This window comes from Eublepharis macularius, chromosome 9 (genome assembly GCF_028583425.1).
Source record: "Eublepharis macularius isolate TG4126 chromosome 9, MPM_Emac_v1.0, whole genome shotgun sequence".
Classification (NCBI taxonomy): domain Eukaryota; kingdom Metazoa; phylum Chordata; class Lepidosauria; order Squamata; family Eublepharidae; genus Eublepharis; species Eublepharis macularius.
The window spans coordinates 62,361,819-62,382,790 of record NC_072798.1 but is presented as its reverse complement, the minus strand read 5'-3'; the positions used below and the strand labels follow the sequence as shown (position 1 = coordinate 62,382,790).

Here is a 20,972-nt window from a genome sequence, read left to right as displayed (position 1 = left end):
ATATCACTTTAAAGTATTATTAAATAATCATTTCATTTATAAGTGTCGTAATAAACATAGCACTTTACATATAAGCCAAAAATGGCCATCCATAAAGGAAATTATGGTCTGAAGTCTGATGGAGAAGAGCAAAGGGGGAGAAAAAAGGGAATGAGAGAAACAAGGGTAAAAAGAGAGAGATGCCAGCAAACAGTTACATGTGTAATTGGAAATGAAGGTTAGGGGTATGAAGCAAGGGTTGCAAGACAATTTCTAGTATTTCAGTGCTGTTCTTTAACACTTTATATGTACAACCTTGTTCTGTGGGTCTACAACATCCATGGTCATGGTGTGTTCCTTAAAAGGCTGGATCCCACATGGCAAGTGCAGAATAAGGTTGTGGTTTGCTAGTATAAATGAGCCATTGGAGGACAAATACCACTGATAAAATTTCCTAGCATAATTTTTTATATTTGCTGCTTTGGGTAGTTTTAGTAGGAAACAGACTAACCGATATAAATAATAATATTACTATTGTGAAGTCATTCCAAATTAATTCCCCCAAATTGTTTGTGATTGCATTCTATACCTCAGGGTTTAAGCATAAAGCGCACAGAACCTCATGTTCCAGCTTAGTGTTACAATGATCAAATGGAAGCCTGACCCTTATTATCTACATGAACTGATGGGGCCTAGGGTAGGTTTAAGGGTGAAGCTCAGAAATAACGTACTTGATCCCAGAAATTAGGGCATCTAGATAGGCTAGAAGAGTGTTAAACCTCATTCAAACCCGGGGTCCCCCCTTCCATTGCTTAGATACACACCTTAGGGTTGCTAGGTCCCCTTACCCTCCCAGTGGGAGGGGGGACCCAGCAATCACCATTTTTTCACTCCTCACATTTCAGGCCCAAATCAGCCCACTGTGAAGTGCAGGAGCACACTTGAGGTGGCACAATGATGTCACTCCCGGGAGTGACATTGTCATGCCACCCTGAGGACCATACTGGGGAGGCCTGTTTCCCTGCCTTTCTCCCCTGCCAACCCAGTGAGTGGTTCCAGGGGGTGGAGGGTGGGAGTGGGGTCTCCCCTGCCCCATCAGGGGACCTGAGATCCCTAATACACCTTCAAAGAAAGGCAAGGCCAAGATAATATTTTATTAATATTTATTATGGTTATCCTACCCTCTAGGAAACTCATTGTCCTTTTCCCTGTTTCATAAATAATAGGGACCAGAATATATGTCCAAAACAATGTCATATAGAGTAGAAGTACAAGGAGAGGGAATGTGGCATGATATAGCCTGATCTCATCAGATCTTGGAAGCTAAGTAGGGTGAGAACTTGGATGAGTGACCACCAAGGGAGACTCCAAAGGCACTGGCAAACGGCCTCCACTTCTTAATTGCCTCATGCTGGAGTCTCCATAAGTCAATTGTCACTTGATGGCATATACCCACAGAGAGAGAGAGAGAGAGAGAAAGTACAAGCATACATTTAAAAAAATAGAAATAAGACATGATAACTCTTAATAATGAAGAATTTTTGCATTAAATCTAAATTCTATATTTCTCTTTCTCTTAGACGTCTGGATGCTAACCACATCAGCTTTGTGCCCCCCAACTGTTTCAACGGCTTGATTTCACTCAGACACCTGTGGCTAGATGACAACTCTTTGACAGATATTCCAGTGCAAGCTTTCAAGAGTTTGCCAGCCCTTCAGGCAATGACACTGGCACTGAATAAAATACACCACATTCCAGATTACGCTTTTGGAACTCTCTCCAGTTTAGTAGTTCTGTAAGTTTTTTAAAATTGCATTTCAGTGCATAACATAGTTATCTAACTCAAGAATTTTGGCCTGTTGGCATCTTGAATTAATTTGTTTCAGTATCTAATATAAACGTCGTGAGAGAAACAATGTATTTTTAGGATGAACGAAACAAAATGTGAAATGTGAATCCAAAATATACCCAATTAGCAGCATTTATGAAGGAGGTTGGGAAGGTATATATTAATTCTTTCTTTTTAATCTTGCATTTTTTAATAATCAGCATAATTTGTCTCACTTAAAATCTAAATCGGCATATAAACAAAACATAATGGATTTGTCACATGAGTGGATTCCTTTAACGGAATCCAGTTGTAGGTTATTAAAAAGTGGTTTTGTCACCTATAGAAGCATAAAATGGAACAAAGCAAATCATATGCATTATGGAGACATTTGAATCTATATATGGTGACTCTCTGGTATTTTCTGCATGGTCAGTTTATGGTGATTCAGATTTTATTCTGCTTCTCTCAATCTCCAGAGTTCCACACGAGAAAAGGAGTTATGAGATGCAGAATCAAACCTTCCCTGGCTTTTCCCTGACTTTTCCCCCTGTGCACATTAGGTGACTTTATTTGAAGCCACTGTTGAGTTGCCACTGATATGTCTTATATGTGGGAAGATATCTTAGTCCTGTACTGCTTCTCTTCCCCACTCTTTCCTTTCCCTGGGCACTGATTGGTTGGCCACCCGGTAGATACAACTCCCTCCCTCCCCAGCTCTCCACACACACACCCTTTATTTTTTTTAAATGAGGGAAGGGTCGTAATGCTGCAACATCATTTCTCTTATGGCTGTATTGTGAAATCAAGACTGCAAATTCATAACTTTGCAAACTGTGCCAGTAAATTACATTTTTATCATATGATCAACTCTTTGACATTAGGAGAAGCCTGAAACAAACCCCAAGCAACTGAGCATCCAACCGCCCCTTTATTTTAATTAGGGGAGAGTCACAATGCATTTTACTCCTATAAGCACAATGTCTGTCCCATTCCCTAATGGCAATCCACATTCCCCACTGATCACTTCTTGGGTTTACTTTTTATTTCCTCACTTTACAACTAGAGCTCATGTTCACAGTGATTTGGAAACAGGGATCAGGGACTCGTCTCATGAATCTACCTTCCCCATCCCAGAACACGGTCATGTGATGTGAGGAGACCAATGGGAACGCTGTTTTGTTCAGGCAGCAGCATTTTAAAAGCAGACAGTTCAAACCACACCAGAGCAATCTGCTAGTGAAAGAAGCATGAAAAGTACTTTGTATGTGTTCCCACAGAACTCTGCTACCAATTGCCTCTCCAAAAATTTTTTTAAATGGTGGGTAAAGGGCAGCCCAATCAGCAAATACAGGGACAGAGAGAAGAAGGGAGATAGAGGACACTCTGGGTTCCAGCAGTGGTGTAGTGTGGGGAGGGTGAGGGGGGCAGCTGCCCTGGGCGCAAAATTTTGAGGGGGTGCCACATCCACGACCCCTCTCCAGGAACGCTTCCGGCCTGCTTCCCCACCCCTTCACCACCACAGCCTGCACTGCTGCCAACTCAGCACCCAGCAAGCTGGGTGCCCCGGTGCCCCGGCAGTGCAGCAGGCAGCCTACCTCCCCCCTTGTCTCCCTGTCCCTCCCTGCTCCCGTGGTTCAGGGCACTTGCCTCCCCCTTCACCACAGCCACCTGCGCCACCACCACCACCAGTTTGGCACCCAGCAAGCCGGGCACCCTGGCAGTGTGACAGGCGGCCCGCCTCTCTGCTTATCTCCCCACCTCTCCTCGCTCCTGCAGTTCAGACCACTTGCCTCCTCCACCCCTTATCTCTGCCGCAGCTGCCCACACCACCACCATCAGCTCAGCACCCAGCGGTGGTGCAGGCAGCTGCGGCGAAGGGGTAAGGGGCAGTAAGGTGAGCGGCCTGAACTGCAGGAGCACTCTGGGGGAGGTGGGGCACACGCCCTGTGCACTGACATCTCAGAAGTGATGTCATCGTGCAGGGCCCGGAGCGTGCACGTGCTTTGTGTGCGCACATGAGGGCAAGGACACCACCTCCTGCACACCTAACCCACGCTACGCCACTGGGTTCCAGCAGTACAACGTTACGACTCATGTGCTGAAATTTTTTTTTAAGTGATGTTTGCTACAGTCTCCACAAAAGGCGGCTTCAAACAGACACACCTCTACACATCTGGAATTTAAAAAAGCAGACACAACTGCCATTTACAGAGTCCGATCACTGGTCAATCAAAGAGAGCATTGTCTGCTCTGACTGGCAGCAGCTCTCGAGGTTCTTAGGCAGAGTTCTTTCACATGACCTTTGATCCTTTTTAATTGGAAATATCAAGGATTAAAACTGGGACTTTCTGCATGGCAATCAGATGCTCTACCATTGAGCCACAGCTCCACCCCCAATTTGTTTAGTATACAGTTATTGAACATGCAGGTGCACCACAGTCACAATGGGTGTTCGTTGACATGCTGGGTTCTACAGTTGAGGCTACCCTCATCCAATTGACAGGTGCTTTTTCTTAAAGTACTTCCTGCACAGCTGGAATGTCAGGAAACTGGCCTGAGTGTTCATTTACTTAAGCACCTGGAGCATAGTTATTTAGCTACATAAATAGCAAATGTTGCCTGTCCCTTATTTTTAAAAAGATCTGAAACTCAACTAATTCAGCCCTCCCAGCCATTGTTTTGGGCTGGGGGCTGCCTCCCACCCACCACCCACCTGTGGAGGAAGAGATGCAGCATGCTTTTCCTGACATCCAGGGATCTGGAGAGGGGACGGAGCCAAGCTCTTAAGAGGAAGCTATGCCCAAGCCCTCCTCAGCAGTTTGCCTTGTGCTTGACCCACCCACTCACCCTGCAGTAGTGTAGGTTTAGCTGGTCGCTGGTTATCGGGGCCAGGTAGGAATTTTTTCTTCTTTCTCTAATTGGCTGACAGAGTTTGGAGTTTTTCGCTTACCTTGCACTTCTTGCATGGGTTGTGGTAATTGGCTTTGTGGTGGTGCCATAAACAGGTTTTCCTCGGTAGGATAGGGTTTGGGAGAAATAAGCGGGCCGGTGAGCACCTTTGGCACATCCCCATTTGAGGGGGAATGGGAGTCTGTCAGGATCACTGGTATTGTTTGATGGCTGTCAGCTGAGAGGGCAGACTGCCGTGTGGGACCTCCTGTACGAGTACGGCCCCTCATGTTTGACGGCAGGGGGGTTATTAGGCTTGGTGGAGGTTCCATACACCTGGCCGGCCAGGCCCCAGCCATGTCTTGGATGGCTCGCACCCGGGGCAGAAGGGATCGTGCAGACAGGGCAGGGCAGTGGTCCAGGAGTTACCCCAGGGCCTGACCTGTACCACTAATTAGGCCCTTGCTGTATTATGTTTAATGTTATGTTGTTGCCAAAATAAAATGGCCCATTAGTTCCCAACACTTGTGTCTGCCTCTTCATTCTGTCTGGATGGGCAATTTACAACAGCATGGTGTTATTCCATGGCATGCATTCCATCTGCCTTTGCACTCATATAATATAAGGATTTCTAGCCTGTCCATAATATCAGATTGACAAAATCAGTGGTATGTAGATGTGTTGATGATGTCTTTGTTAACAAGGTTTCACTAGGACATCAAGGCTGAGCAGCCAATAATATCCAGAGAACTAGAACATGCAGATAAGACAGGCTGAATAGGCTGTTGCAAAAAATAAAGAAGTTTGATGATATGGAAGTACTATCAAAGGAGGATCTCAACATATTAAAATGCAATTTCTGGGATTTGTTGCTTCATAATAAAGTGCAAAATGTACATAGACAAGATGCACAACCCTGAACTGTGATTTTGCTAGTAGTTAATATTGATTCACAGGCAGTATTAAAATAAAGTTAACATCACAACAGTATTGTTTGATTGTATCACACAACCAAACATTGTATCTGATCTCAGCATTTTATGTGAGAGTAGAAGAATGCTGTTCCTTTAATTAGCATGTGATTACTCTCCTGTCACCATTGTTCTAATTTCTTCCAACACTGCCCCTACTTTGCAATTTAATTTATATAATTACTAACTTATGAAGTTATACATCTTCGGGTTAATGGAAATCTGACACCATCTTCAGTGAGAGAAAATTAGTTCCATAGTCCATTTGAAAACATCTAAATGTAATAGTAACTTTTGGGCATGCCACGTTGAGATAATTTATTTAAACTCTAATATAAGGGAGGCAGGTTTATTTTTCATCCAGGCTGTGGTAGGTGTGTTTTGGTAGATTTTAGTAGTAGTATTGTTCGTATACATTTTTTCCTGCAACTTTTTCACAATTTTCTTTAGGGTTGTCAACTTGAAGTTGGAAAATTCCTGGGCATTTGGGGGTGGAGCCAGGGGAGGTCAGAGTCTGGAAGGAGAGGGACTTCAGCAGGGTATAACACCAAAGAGGCCACCTTCCGAAGCAACCATTTGTTACAGAGGAATGAATTTCTTTGGTCTTGATATCAGTTGTAATTCCAGGTGATCTCCAGGGCCTACGTGAAGGCTGGCAACCCTATTCGTTTTTCTTCCTCCCATAGTACAAAACCGCCACCCATTATGGCTAGAGATGAACAAAACTCCTTTTACAAATGGGAGCAAGATGGAGAACAAAAACGTCATCAAATCCAGGGAAGCCTCCTTGTCTCAGGATTAGGTTTGCCACGTCCACTGACACCCCTGCCCCCAGTGGGAGATCTGGGACCCTGCTCCTACCTTTTGTTTTTGCTTTTTGCGCTTGCGCGATAACTTCACTTCCAGGAAGTGATGCCATTGTGTGGGCCATGGGCTGCCCTGGGAGCGCTTTCGCACCCCCCAGGGGTCCAAATCAGGCCGCTGCAGAGCACGGCAGTGCTCGAGCACTCTGCAGTGGCCTGATTCGTCCTGAATCCAAGCCATTTCAGGTCAAACTGGACCTGAATCAGCTGAGATCCGGCTGCTGTGGAGCGCAGCAGCACTCCCGCACTATGCAGCAGCCCGATCCAGGCCGATTCAGCACAAATCCAACCACTGCAGATTGCAGGAGCACTCCCGCCCCCTGCTGCAGCCTGATTCGGACCGAATTCAGGCCTAATCAGGCCATTGCGGCACACAGGAGCACGCCGGACTGCTGGGGAGCACACCACACCGCCCCGGGGTGCATCCCAGGAGTCTCATTTCCCCTGACGGCCAGATAAGCGGGAGTGGGGGTAGAAAGTGGGAGTGGGGAACTAGCATACCTGCTCAGGATAGTTTCGCCTGTACTAATGATTCTGATCCCAAATCTGTCAGAAGAGAATGCTAGAATGAAAAGTAGCATAAATTGTAGAGTCCAAGTCTACATAAGTTTCAACAGCAGCAAGCTGTATGTGGACAAGCAGGTGGATGATAGATTTATAAAGAAATTCCTGTTGGTTTTCTGGCACCCAAAAATTCAGATACATTTTTCCTTTCTTGCTACTTTTATCCCAATCTGAAATTCAGTATTTTAGATTCAAAAACACAAATTGTATATTATATTTTGTATATTTATCTTTTGGATTATTTTATAGGTGTGCTCTAAAAATTGTTTTAATTTTTAAACATAACTTTTGTCATTGCAGGAGAAACACACACAGAAAGATAATTATTGGTATATACTGGAAATGTACAGTTTCAGGTTGTCATTTAAAAGTTGTAGAACTCATATCTGTAAAAAAAAATTGTGGAAGAGAAGAACAAATAAAGAAGAACAAATAAAATAAATATTATCCACTACATCAATAGGAACTGGTGGTGGGGGGTGGTGCTCAGGAAACTAAAAAGATTTCTAATCAGTGTGGTTTGAATTTAGGAGAAAAGGGAATAAGTGACCTTGTGAAAGCATGATTTGCATAATCATGCCTGCCTGAAAAAATAATTTTCTTTATATTTAACCATCAAAAAGTTGTCCTGAAGTCCGCTCTGCACAGAATATTTTCCTGATTTGTGTTCTTAATGTCCCACTGCAGACATCTCCATAACAATAGAATCTACTCCCTGGGAAAGAAATGCTTTGATGGTCTCCACAGCCTAGAAACTTTGTGAGTTGACCTTTTATTTGTTGTGCTTTATTTTCAGTGTTTTCACTGACATTCTGCAAAAAGCCTAAAAGCCAAACATGCTTTTGAGATTACGAAAGGCTCAGGGTAATCAGTCCTAATGACTATATAAAAATAGAATAAACTTAAATTATAATATTATTATTGTTATAGGCAGTGGAGTATAACAGTGATATTTCAAGAATATAGTTAATATCTATGAAGAAGAAATTCTTGTCATTCTTAAATAATTATTGATATGATATGTAAATCATTATTGATCTTGGAGAGCTCTTTTTCCTGAATAAAGCTGTCCGTTTGTTCATATTTGCCTCTACAGATTTTAATGCTCATTACTTTAGACTGCATTGGATGATAGTGTTCTTGGCTTGATTTTGCTAATTGTTTTATTTTGAACACCATAATTGCAAATGCTTTCTGTAAGAGTCTTATGAGAATTTGTCAAGAATTATTGGGACGGTAGAAAACTGCTCCTCTAGCTAAAGGTAAAGAATCCATTGTAGCTAAATTAGGTAAAATTACCTAGGAGGTGGAGAGCAGGAAACCCAATAAACACAGCCCCATCCCAGATCATTTTCCTCCAGTTTAAGCCTCTCTCTGAGGGCTAAGTTCAGTCCTTCCAAAAAAAGAGGTAAGTGGGAGACCTGTGAGACTTGTGGGAGGTCTAATTTCTCCACTTCCTCTCTCCCTCTTGATTTCCCCCCATTGGCAGTGCCTGCAACCCTTCACTTTCCTTCTCTACCTTTTACTGTTTCTTCCCCTGGCAGCCTTTGTGTCTCTCACTCTCTTGCTCACTCATCTTTTTCTGTTTCCCTCCTCCATCTTCAGCTTTCCTTTAAAAATATTTTTATTCTTCCCTCTTCAGCTTAACCTTCCCTTCCTCCTATTTTTTCTGGGTTTTGTCTCCCCTCCCCTGGATCATGCTGACATTCACAGAGGCTTGGAAGCTTTGGCAACATTGGTTGGGATTGCCTACCAACCCCAAAGTATGTTGGGAGATCTCAGTGCTGTTATTTTCTTAAAGAAACAGACCCTGCTTCGAAAATTTTATGGAGAGGGGCCATTAACCATCCAGTGTATTTTTTACATATCGTATATTTTCTGCAAACCTGGGGCTTCATTTAGATTTGTAAGAAAATACTTCCTGTCTTTACATGGCCTAATTGTGTAGACTTTTGATCTACACTCTGAGGCTATTGATCAGAATTAGATATAATTAGAACCACAAGGACTTGTGAGAGGCTTCTTATTTCTCCTATATTCACTATCAGACTAACTCCTGTTTCCCTTCTTTGGCAGCCCCCAGAGCTAGGGTTGCCAGCCCCACACCTGAGCCAAGGGACCCCCCCTCCCCATTTGCCATCCCAACCCCATTCACCTGGGACCCTGGGGAGAGAAAAGTATGTCAAATTCCCTGTCATGCTGGAATTTCCTGGCACAATGGGGGAACTACGGGTTGTGCCAAAGTGCAGTTAATTAAAAATGGCCTCCCAGTGGGTGTTTGGAGGTGATTTTTAACTAACTGCTCTTGGGAGCAGCCCATAGCTACCCTGGCACACAAGAAAATGACATCATTCTCCAGCACGGTGGGGGCGTGCTAGAGTGCATGCTGCTGCTCTCTACCCCCCCCCCCCAAGAGCCCCATTTGGGCACCCAAGTGCCCTGGCATCCATACCCTTAGCATCTCCTCTATTCTTGCTTCCTTCTCTCCTTAAAACCCACTAGCCAATTTGCCTTTACCAGCCCCCCCCCCTTTTCAACTTTCCTTTCTTCACTCTCAGCCTGTCCCTGGGAAAAGTCTGGCTCAGTTGCATGGTGGCGACCACTGAGCCAGGTTGGATCCAGTTGTGCAGCAGCTACCACTTCCATAGGCTTGCCATCCCCCCACCGGGGGTGGGGGAAATCCCACCCCTACCTGCTGCTCCCCGGTCCCACTTACATGGCTGGCAGGGGGGGAGGCACAAAGACGGGGAGAAGTGCATGCATGTAATCCATGTCCCACTGAACTGGCTTCAGTGCATTTGCATTTCTTCCCTTGTGCTGGAAAACTATGTTGTTTTCTAGCAGGAATAAAGAGCCATAGGGCACATTGAAGCCAAAAATTGCCCATTTGAAGGCTTCAGCAGAAATATCCTGCCCTCCTCTGAGCTTTGGTTTACAGAAAACAGGGTTTGGAAAGCTCAGCAATATTGTTTTGATTGCCTAGCAAACTTCAAAAGGGCCACTGAGAACTCTTAAAACTACAGGCATTATTTTGGGGGGTTTTAATCCCCCTAGACAGACAGACTTCCTTCAGGTTTGTAGAGAAATCCTCCCTATCTGTCTGTAGCTCTGTTTTGCTTATCTATTAGTTCACATTCTGTGGCCCCATTCAGAAGAATTAGATATATTGATCATTACAGAAATCTGCCTTGGTCCAAAGAAAAATTAAAAGCAAAAGCCATATAATACCGTTCATTAGGATCATTAAAAAACTGAAGATGGTGATTAATAAATTCTTCATATTTCTTAAGGTACACTGGTTTATAGACCTGTAAATGCAATACAGATAAGATACAACTATAAACAAATACTACAATAAGAATGCAATAAGTTTTATGTTTAATTTAACTATTGTCACTTTTTTTAAATCTAGGGATTTAAATTACAACAATCTGGATAAATTCCCCACCTCTGTCAGAGCTCTCAGAAGCTTGAAAGAACTGTAAGTACAGAATTTCAAGCTGCTAAGAATCCCTTTGTCTGGTCTTCAAGTTTTCTTTATTTCAGTGATAATGTGTTTCTGGCCTAGAAATACTGGAAACAGCAAGTCCTTCATAGCAGGCTAGGAAAAAACATATTTCTGGGCCAAACTATATGTGATGCTGAAATGTCACAATTGGAACTCCAGATGTGTGATTAACAGTGCAGTCCTAAGCAGTGATACACTTTGTTAAGTCCACTGATATCGATGGTTTTTGAAACCAGGAATCAAGATTTGGATCAGAAACAAGACACTCCTTCACATGCTATTTCTTGGACCCAAAATGCTAATATTAGTCTTTGAGGGGAAGGAGGCACAATGTTTGTCTTCTTTTCCTCTACTGGAGCTTTAAGTGGCCCAGGGCAATAGCACAGAGGAGGAGAAATAAATTTGCTTGGGTCCTGATCCATGCATTTTTACAACCAAAATACATATCAGGAGTTTCAGTCACAGAACATGTAGAACATAACTTTGGTGTTTCCATAAAAAAAATCTGAGCAGGATCTTCAAATCATAACTAAAAGGCAACACACTTTCAGAAATACAAGCAGAAAGGAAGAATGAATATTATTGTTGCATTATTATTGTCCATGTTTTTCTGGGGATGGGAGAATGGAATCATATAGTCAAGGCAGGTTGTGGACCAAAATGGTCAGTCATACCTGGGAGACTGAAGTGTGGCCATTCTGAGACTGATAAAAAAAGCAGAATGGACATACTTGCATCTAGTGGAGATGTTGCACTTTTTGACAGCAAAACAGCATAATTCTAAGGTTGTTTCCAGATATCTGTTTTATGAGCCCCAGAGGTACTATGATTCTTGGACTCTAACATGTATAACATTTAGTTCATTGTGTTGCAGCACATCTATGGGATTATCATAACAGTAATGCCATAAAAATCTGTACCATCAAAACATTAATACAATATTCAAAGAACATTTTCAAAGCTCTCAGTAATGCTATATACGCATTACAGTGGACATGTGTACAATCTGAGTACAATGTACCCATTATTTTTCTTTGTATGCACACTGAGTAATTCTTACATTACATTCAACACATATAAGCACATTGTTAGTATTATAACACATATACGGCTGAACATTAAACTTTTATGCAAGTTCCTTCTCTGTTATTAGTTTGTAAGTAAACAAGTATTGACTGCTTCTTACAAATAGCATTCCTGAGATGTACTTTCATTTATTAGTTAATGAAACTTGTTAACATTAATATTTGTTATTCTTGTAACATTGTCTGATTTAGTGAGTTGAGATTTCCTGAGAGAAGGAAAGAGTCAGAAGATATTGTGACTGACAGGGAACCTTTCTAGTCTGCAGAACAATGCTATATCCACACATAAGAACATATGAGAAGCCATGTTGGATCAGGCCAATGGCCCATCCAGTCCATCACTCTATGTCGCACAGTGGCCAAAAACCAGGTGTCTTCAGGAGGTCTGCCAGTAGGGAAGGGACACTAGAAGCCCTCCCACTGATGGCTCCTGCCAGTGGGGAAGGGACACTAGAAGCCCTCCCACTGATTGCTCCTCCAAACACACGTCCTGGCATAGCACTATACTCACAGACCGAGGGCATCTTCGTGGTGCGATTTCAGACATCATCATGCCTCGAGAGTGGCATTGTGGCGCAGTGACATCAGAAATCACACCAGGAAGACGTCCTCGGTCCGTGAGTATAGCGCTATGCCGGAACGTGTGGAAACGCCCCAAGTCTTGCCATAGAACACATGATTCATGATAATCTTCATTCCTCAGTGTCTCCATAAATCATCAATGGCTTTGGGGAGGGTTTTCTTCCTGTCAGCTTTCTTCATTGTCCAGCTCTGCATCTACACATAGTAATGGGGAATACCATATTATGAATTAGATACCTTGGTATCTAGTGACTCTTCCTTAAAATTAAGGATCTTTTCTAGTTCCTTTATGGCAGACCTTCCAAGTCTCAATCTCCTTCTGATTTCATGGTTGTAGTCTCCTTTTTAATTGATGATTGAGCCAAAGAATAGAAAAGTTTTAAAATTTCAATTTCTTCTTTCTAAACATTAAAGTTGTGTAATTCCTCAGTAGGTATTACTTTTTTCTTTTACTTGTTTGCCCTTTTATTTCTCTTTTAATAAAAACCTTTCTGGCTGAACATTTCAAGAGTTCTCTTAAGGGAAGAATCCCTGTAAACACTAGTGAAGAATCCCAGTTACCCTCTCTTACTTTGTCTCCTATAAGCTAATTTCCCCCATCTAATTAGGAGACTGCCTATTTGGGTAAGAAATGCAGAAACCAAACAGATGATTGTATATGTGTCAGTCACCATGTGACCAATACAGGAACCAAATATATTACATAATCAAACTAAGAAGGTGGAGAAGCTCTATTTTCTCTGCTAAAACAAGGCTAGGAGTTGATTGTGGTATAGACCACAAATTGTTAAAATCAAAAATTAGAATAAATCTTAAGAGAAATAATAAAAGAATCATAGTGTCAAAATATAATTTAAATAACATTTCTGAAGATTTTAAAGAACATGTAAAGAACAGATTTGCATTACTGCAAAATCATGCATTAGGGGCAACCACCCCTCTTCCCCCCCACCACACAACACCACTGGTACGTGTGCTTAAACTGCCCCTCAGCAAGAGGAGGGATCTGACTGCTAGCAATTCCCCCCAACAAAGAAAATGTAACTTAGTCATGTGACTTTATTTCACTTATTTGAAGAGGCAGATAGGATGGAAGTCCTGAGAGAGGACAGAGGAGGAGGAGGGGGGAACAAGGAGGGTACAGAAAGGAATAAGGAAAAGGATCATCAACTGAAAAAATCTTTTTCCTTTCTTGAATCTCAGCTGCTTTTCCGTGAACCAGAGGAACTGAGGAGGAGGGTTCTCTATCTACAAAATTAAAATTAAACGTAACAGGAAACAACCAAATAATAAAACAATTAAATAGAGCAAATGAATGGAGCAAATAAAACACTGACTCAGTGGTGTAGTGTGGGCGGGGCAAGAGGGACGGTTGCCCTGGGTGCAATTTCTTAGGAGCGCAAAATTTCCCTCCCAACGGATTCACGCATGCAATCCCATTTCTCCACCTGACCCTTTCCCCCTCTTGCTTCAGCGTTTCCTGGAGGCTGCCTTGTAAAACTGAAATCTCAGCCCCCGGGAGCCACAGAGGCTGGAATAGTGGGCGGAGCTTTGAGGAGGCGATGAGCTCATGAAAGCCGCCTCAGCAGAGCCACCAGGAGACGTCACGGCGGCTCTCCCATTCATGCTCTTCAGACCGGCAGGCAGGCGAGGAGCTGTCACTGACTTTGGAGTCCTCCACGCAGGAGCAGGGCCTTTGCTTTGCCCTTCTTAGCACGTTCGGGTCCTGTAGCATCTTAAAAAGCAGCTAGATTTGGTCTTTAAGGTTTTACTAGACACGAATCTTGCGCTTCTGCTACAGACCAACACGGCTAGCCACCTCAAGTAGTGATGTAGTAATAATTTGCTCAGGAAAGATCGGCTGGGGAAATAAAAGACAAGTGAATGATTCGTTAAGAGAGCTTATAAGTGTAAATATTAAATTTATTTCAACTAATCCATTTCTAGAGCACCTTTGCTGCAAGAATTTCAAGGTGGTGCATGGGGCTTAGGCCATTTTAAGCTTTGCAACAAACTGAGATACAAGTTAGGCAGGCAGTGATCTTCATGGCTGAGTAGGTCTCCAAAGCCTGAGCATTCTAGCCACAGCACTTTACATAGTGATTTTTGCAAATGGTTATCCACACTGGCCTTGCGGGATGGGATAGTGGGTGGGATAGAAATGGAGTTTTTCTTTGAATTGTATCCTAAATCTATACTGATATCATGAGTTAACAGTGTGAGTAAGCCTTTTGCACCTGAGACTTACCTCTGAGTAATTCTTTTATTTATTTTATTTATTTACTTTATTTATAGTCCTCCTTTCTCTCTGAGAATCAAGGCAGATTACACAGTGTGAGTCAGTTCCGTCAGTTTTGAAACAGTCTTATGTATAGTCTTAAATCTGCTACAGATATTCTCTCACAGGCAATAATTTTCTCTTTATTTGTTTCTGATATACTGATTTCTGTAACAAGGCCCTAAAGGAATCACACATCACACATAAGAATTTGAAATAGTTTTGCAACACGAACTAACTGGCTATTATCAGGGATGTTGAGAAATTGAATGCAAATGTGATTGCCTGCCAAACTTACCTTGATTGAAGTCCTCATCTGTACGTGTGATCAAGCACTCCCAAAAGATCACCTAAATGTTTGGTTTGAATACCAGACTGTGCAGCTATGCATCTGCACAGGAACAGCTTGAGTTTCCCTGTCTTGTCTTTGTAAATATGTTACATTTATGACTTCTGAGTTATGAGGCAGTTTGAAAATGCTCAAGTATGAATTTATATCAGGACACTGCAAATCCCTGAGACCTCTCTCTTTTACTAGTGTCAAAATTTTAACAACTTTTGGCAGATGCAGATGGTAATCTATAGTTCCCTTGAGGCAGTCTAAAATGAGAATGCACAAACTAATGCCGACCTAGAAAGCTCAGCACAGATCGACGGACACGGAGCTGCTGCAGCCATAAGGCTCACCAAGTCACCTAGTAGTAAATCTCATCTCAAAATGTCAAACTTTTTTTCTTTTAACAATTGGAGTAGCAGTTTGTTGTGACATTAAGAATCTTTTTAACTATCACTGTTTCAAGTGCCAGTTGTGAAAGAAGTTTCTCAAAACTTAAATTAATCAAAATATATCAGAGATCTACAATGAGCAAAGAAAGAATTAGTCTAGCAATACTGTCAATTGAGAGAGATTTCAATGTCAATTTCAATACTGTTATTGAAAAAATTGCACAAATTAAAACCAGGTGATTTTAAATAATTTGAATATACTGGCATTCAATTAATTTTACTTTAATTACATCAGTATGTTCTTAAAATACAATACATGTGCTGGGGGGGGGTAAGGGGTTCAATACTGGACTGGTAGAAGGGACTCAGGGAGTGCTAACAGTCCATGGGTTAGGGGGTACAATATTTGCCTGGCCCTGGATGCTGGCAACCCATGCTACCCCACTGCACTGACTTCAAGGTTTTGGTGTTGACCTATAAAGCCCTATGCTGACTGGGCCCAGCATACCTTCGGGACAGCCTCTCCCCATATGTTCTCCGGAGGTTGCTTCGATCAGCCACTAAGAACTCGCTGATGGTCCCTGGCCCCAGGGACGTCCGCCTGGCCTCTACCAGAGCCAGGGCCTTTTCAGTTCTGGCTCCGACCTGGTGGAACTCTCTGTCTGAGGAAACTAGGGCCCGGCAGGATTTGTTATCTTTCCGCCAGTCCTGCAAGATGGAGATGTTCCACCAGGCATTTGGTGGGGACTAGGCTGTCCTCTCACCTGCCATACCACTGAAGACCTTCCACCACCCATGCAGGAAAATGCTGTATTTTAATATTTTATACCCACCAATTTTAATTGTTTTGATATGTTTTAATGTTTTTATAATGTTTTTACTGTTTTAAACTGTTGTTAAACCGCCCTGAGCCTGTCTGACGGGGAGGGCAGTCTAGAAATGTGATTAAATAAATAAATAAGGCAAATGACATCAACTTAAAACCATGAATTCAACATAAAAGTTACACATATAAAAATCACAAGTAAACTTAACTATATACATGAAAAGTTGATATGGAAAGGAGGGTTTGACAATCACCCCCCCCCCCCCAGTCCAATTGACCAGCAGCACAAACAATTTCAGCTGAGTTACAGAACGTACATAAGCATTTTGAAGTCACCCCCCTCATGTGTCCAGGACAACAGGGACATGTGGCAACCCCCCCCTTATATTCCAAGACAGCATCTGGAGAGGTGCAGAGAGGTGTTGGCAGCTGGCCACGGATGATAGGATGTGGGCAGGCAGGGGTTTGTGGAGGCAGGAGCAGTGGCTTTGAACCGGGAAGCGATCAGAGGAAGGGACAGGTGTATAATGGTATGATTGCCCCAAGAGATGGCACTGGCGGGCAATAGGCATGGATGGAGTATGAGGGCTAGCGGATCCAGGCTTGGATGCCTGCATAACAGAAACTGAGAAAGGATAACAAGTCCTACATAGCTGGAGCTGTGAGGCTTGACATAGAAGCCATCGGAGAAAAGCAGAGCTGTCAGTTTCCTCTGAGGTCAAAAGTCCAGTAGTGGCAAAGTACAGGCAGAAAAGGCCAAAGCTATGGAGGCACCACTAAGTTTGTGTGATTTGGGGTTCGTGTTTCTGCAAAGCCTTCTAGCTATGCAGATTAGACAACGTGCCCAAAATCTTGGATGAAAAATGGCAAAAATGACTAAAAAGAAAACTTTTTCTAAAAGAAAGTGGACTATGAGATTCTATTCTTAAAGCTGTTCAAAAAATTGGTTTCTGACACTGATCACTATGACTGCTGGGGTGATTGAAAAAATGGAGGGCCCCGAGAAAAAACTGGATTTCTTCATATGGAGAGAGGGGTCAGGCCCTCTGAACCAGGAATGACGGCTTGGTCTGCCTATATGGGAACTCCAAATCCATATGAATATGGAACTTTTATAAGGGAATTTGTTTTTCCTTCTCATAAAGGCGATGTATATCCAGAGGCAGTTAGCCTCCCATCCTTCATGGTTCTGAGGAACTGGTTCTACCTTCATGGGGGCTCTCTCTGTTCCCTGTTGAAATCTACCCCATAATTAACAAGGGCTAGTGTCCATTGCACGATGCATGCATTGGAGACTTGCCCGTCCTGAGTTTTGCCTGAAAAGATGTACTTAAGGGGAGTATGCAAGATTTCAACTACTACCTTGGCACCCCCAATAATGAATTCCCTGTGAGTGAGACTTCGTACAAGGGCTAGACAGACTTTTCCACAATACATATTGGCCACCCGGTGATTTCCACATATATACAATTATCTGTTTCCTACTTTTGCATTTCGGTCACCTATGATTATCAGCACATCTTGTTTAAGTGTATGATCATTTTCTTCCTAGACAATTGCATAAAAGCTTTCAATTACTTCCTCTGCAGCATCTGGTGTTGGGGTGTAAACTTGAATGATGATTATGTTGATAGACTTTCCATGTGAAGTCTGATTGATGTTATTCGGTCAGACTTTGCATTATAGCCCATAATTGCTTGTGCTATTTATCCTTAAGGATTCCTCCACTCCATCATGATTGGAACTCTCAATTCTCTTCTGCTGATGTGACCGTTGATTCTTGAAGGGGGCGGATAAGTCTAAGTCAGGTATCTCAGTTTTGACCATCTAGTTGAATTCTGGATCCAATTTAAGGTTCTGGTTTTGACATTTAACGTCCTTCATGGACTGGGATCAATAGGTCTTCGGGATCACCTCTCCCAGTATGCCTCTCCCAGCACATCCCCAGGAGGGTTCTGCGCTCAGCTGATATGCAGTTGCTGGTGTTCTCAAGCCCACGAGACATTCGTCTAGCCTCAGCCAGGGGTAGGGCTTTTTTGAGATTTGATACAGTTCCACAGGGCCTGTAAAATGGAGATGTTCAGCCAGGCCTATGACTGAGGCTTGGCATCAGTCTTCTTCACTCCCCGCGACGGCCTGTGCCTTGCTGTGCTGCCCTGGTGGTGATTGCCACATCGTTGCACTAACTGCACTTTATGGTTCTACTACAGCTTTTTATTTAGGTCTGATGCCTTATTTATTGCTTGATTTTATACGTTTTAATTGTATGTTTTAACTATTGTATTTAATTGCTGTTATGAACCGCCCTAGTAGAGTTACCAGGTCCCCCTCTCCTCCCACCGAGAGGTGGGGGACCCGACACCTACCTCATCTTGTGTTCCTTGTGCGCACACTCCCGAGCCCATGCAATGACATCACTTCTGGGAAGTGGCATCAGTGTGTGGCCCATGGCTGCCCTGCACTCTGTGGGGGGGGGAGGTGGGGGTAAATCAAGCTGAATTCAGCCTGAATTGGGCCAGATCAGGCCGGATTCTGGCCTATTTGGGCCCAAATCAGTCAGGATTGGCCTGGAACAGACCGCTGTGGTGTGTGGGAGCATTCCTATATTCCACAGTGGCCGTTCAAGGCCAATTTGGGCCTGATCTGGGCTGATTTGGGCCCAATCCTGGCTGGCTCGGACCCACAGGAGCATGCTGTGTCACCCAGGAGCATGCCCCTGGGAGCCCTGTGCCTCCCCCACCAGCCAGGTAAGCAGGGGTGGAGGGTGGGAGTGGGTGAGTGGAAACCCTAGCCCTGAGCCTGCTTGCAGGGAGGGTGGGATATAAATGTAATAAACTGAAACTATTCCAGTTTGAGTGATTTCAGTTTCACTGACACACTCAAACTGTCTCACTACGTTAAGGTGTTTATTACTTTCTCCTGGCTAGCTGAAATTTGGCATAAATAGTGAAGGGCACAATCTGAAAATTTCATCTCAATTGGGTGGAAAACAAAGAAGTTACTGCCTTACTGTATGCATTTCCCATTGAAGCTGATGAGAAAATGACAGGATGCAATAACAAATGGAACAAAATCAACATTTTGAAAAATAAAATAAAATTGCAAACCTTTATGTCTGGCTTATTTGCCTTCTTAATAGCAACCTGGAATATAGAATTTATGTTGTATAGTAGACAGCTCAAAGTTGTTTACATGAAAACTACAGATGGTGAAAATATGAGATATGAAGGCAATTGTTGTATCTGTTATAAACTCAGAGCAACCCGGTTTCAATGAAGACGGAGACAATCATAGAGTGATTGAGAAGGGATGTTGGCACTTAGGTGCTTTTTTGCATATCTCACCTCTACACACCCCTATCCCATTAGTAGTCCTCTAGTGTCTGCATATGGAGATCTGCCTGTTGGTTGACATACCGTACTAATGGAAACAATTCTCCCTGATGAAATTGATGTCTTGTGGTAATTTGAACATTGCAAGTGGATGAGAAACTTGCTATGGTAGTTTTTCCAATGATTAATCATACACACTTGACCAGATACCTAGCCAGTATATAGTCTAGTTTATACACAGGCACAATTCTGGAAAAAATCAGTTGCAATCAAGTAGGAGAACCTATCAACACAGGATAGTCATAGCAAACTTAATTGGTGTCATTTGGAATTAGTGAAGACTACTCTTTCCTGGATTATACTCATGATGTGTCTTGCCTTGCCTGTTGTGTTTAACTTCACTCCATTGCTGTTTTTCAAAAAGGAAATTAAATCATTCCAGACCGTGCACAGACAGATTCAGGTGGCCAGTGGCACCAAGTCTTCCAGCTTCTAGAATGCTTCTCTGGGGGAGAGGAAGTGCAAGTTGTGCAGTATCCTGGCACAGATGTTATTTTGCATTATATGCTCTTTCTCCATCTAGAGTTATTTTAGCATATGGAAACATTTTCCACATTAAAAAATATATATTTGGACCCAAAATCAATTCAATTTTGCTCATGCTGCCACATACAATATGCATTTCCAGATGCTGCTAGGATAGCAAAACACATGTTTTGGACATTAAAAAGAAATCTTTAGGATCTAGATGAATGGCACTTGTAACAGACTCTTTCAGTCCCAAAGTCATTGAACACAAATTATGATATCATCTGGGAGTGCTGCCAGCAAGGCTGGCTCTCAGAGGACTACTTCTCACATGACATTCTTTTTACACGATGAGCAGCCCTCAGTTCCCAGAATCAAGACAATACATCCAACTATATTCCAAAATTCCTCAGACTTCATTTATTCACATGATAATTCATAAGTATTGTCCTCCAAAATTAGAAAGTTCTTTCAAGAATGACATATGCCTCTTGTGTTTCTTATATCAGCAGCTGAAAATATTGCCAGATATTGGCAGTAAGTTTTTCCACTATCAATTTAGACTTCCTGTAGTTAAATGAAATATGAAAGTATAAGGTGAATCAAAGAAGCATTCCCCCTCCCCCACCTTCCTGAGATCTCTCTAGTCACCTCTATTAAACTTCTTTTGCTCTTTGGTGTCTGTCTCCTTACTTCCATAAACTGGAATCTCTGTCAAGCACTGCATTAACCTCAGGTTCTTGCTCTTACTTCTAAAGTTTTTTCTTTCCCCCTGCATGTGAGCAGCATCTCACTTTCATTTTTAGGATTACATTCTTTCTGTGTGACTCTCCTAGTCACTCAGGGCCAAGCTACAAGTGACGAATGACACTTGAACGGCAAGTAAACAGACTCACGTGTAATCCTCCCTGTTCACTTGCACTCTACTTTTGCTCCACTTGATCACGTAGTGATCACGTAATGATCAAGTGGAGCGCAAGTGAACAGGGAGGAATACACATGAGTTTGT

At 42.8% G+C, this 20,972-nt stretch overlaps 1 protein-coding gene across 3 annotated transcripts in view; it reads left to right on the top strand.

Moving 5' to 3' along the window:
- The window catches only part of LGR5 (leucine rich repeat containing G protein-coupled receptor 5), a 124,787-nt gene that overhangs the window by 73,417 nt on the left and 30,398 nt on the right, over positions 1–20,972 (top strand). For 2 of the 3 annotated variants that reach the window (XM_054988403.1, XM_054988405.1), the window contains exons 5-7: positions 1,560–1,775; positions 7,786–7,857; positions 10,511–10,579. In XM_054988403.1, the coding sequence (XP_054844378.1) occupies positions 1,560–1,775; positions 7,786–7,857; positions 10,511–10,579 (357 nt within the window). The remainder of the gene's footprint in view (positions 1–1,559; positions 1,776–7,785; positions 7,858–10,510; positions 10,580–20,972) is intronic. The other variant, XM_054988404.1, reaches the window with a different exon arrangement.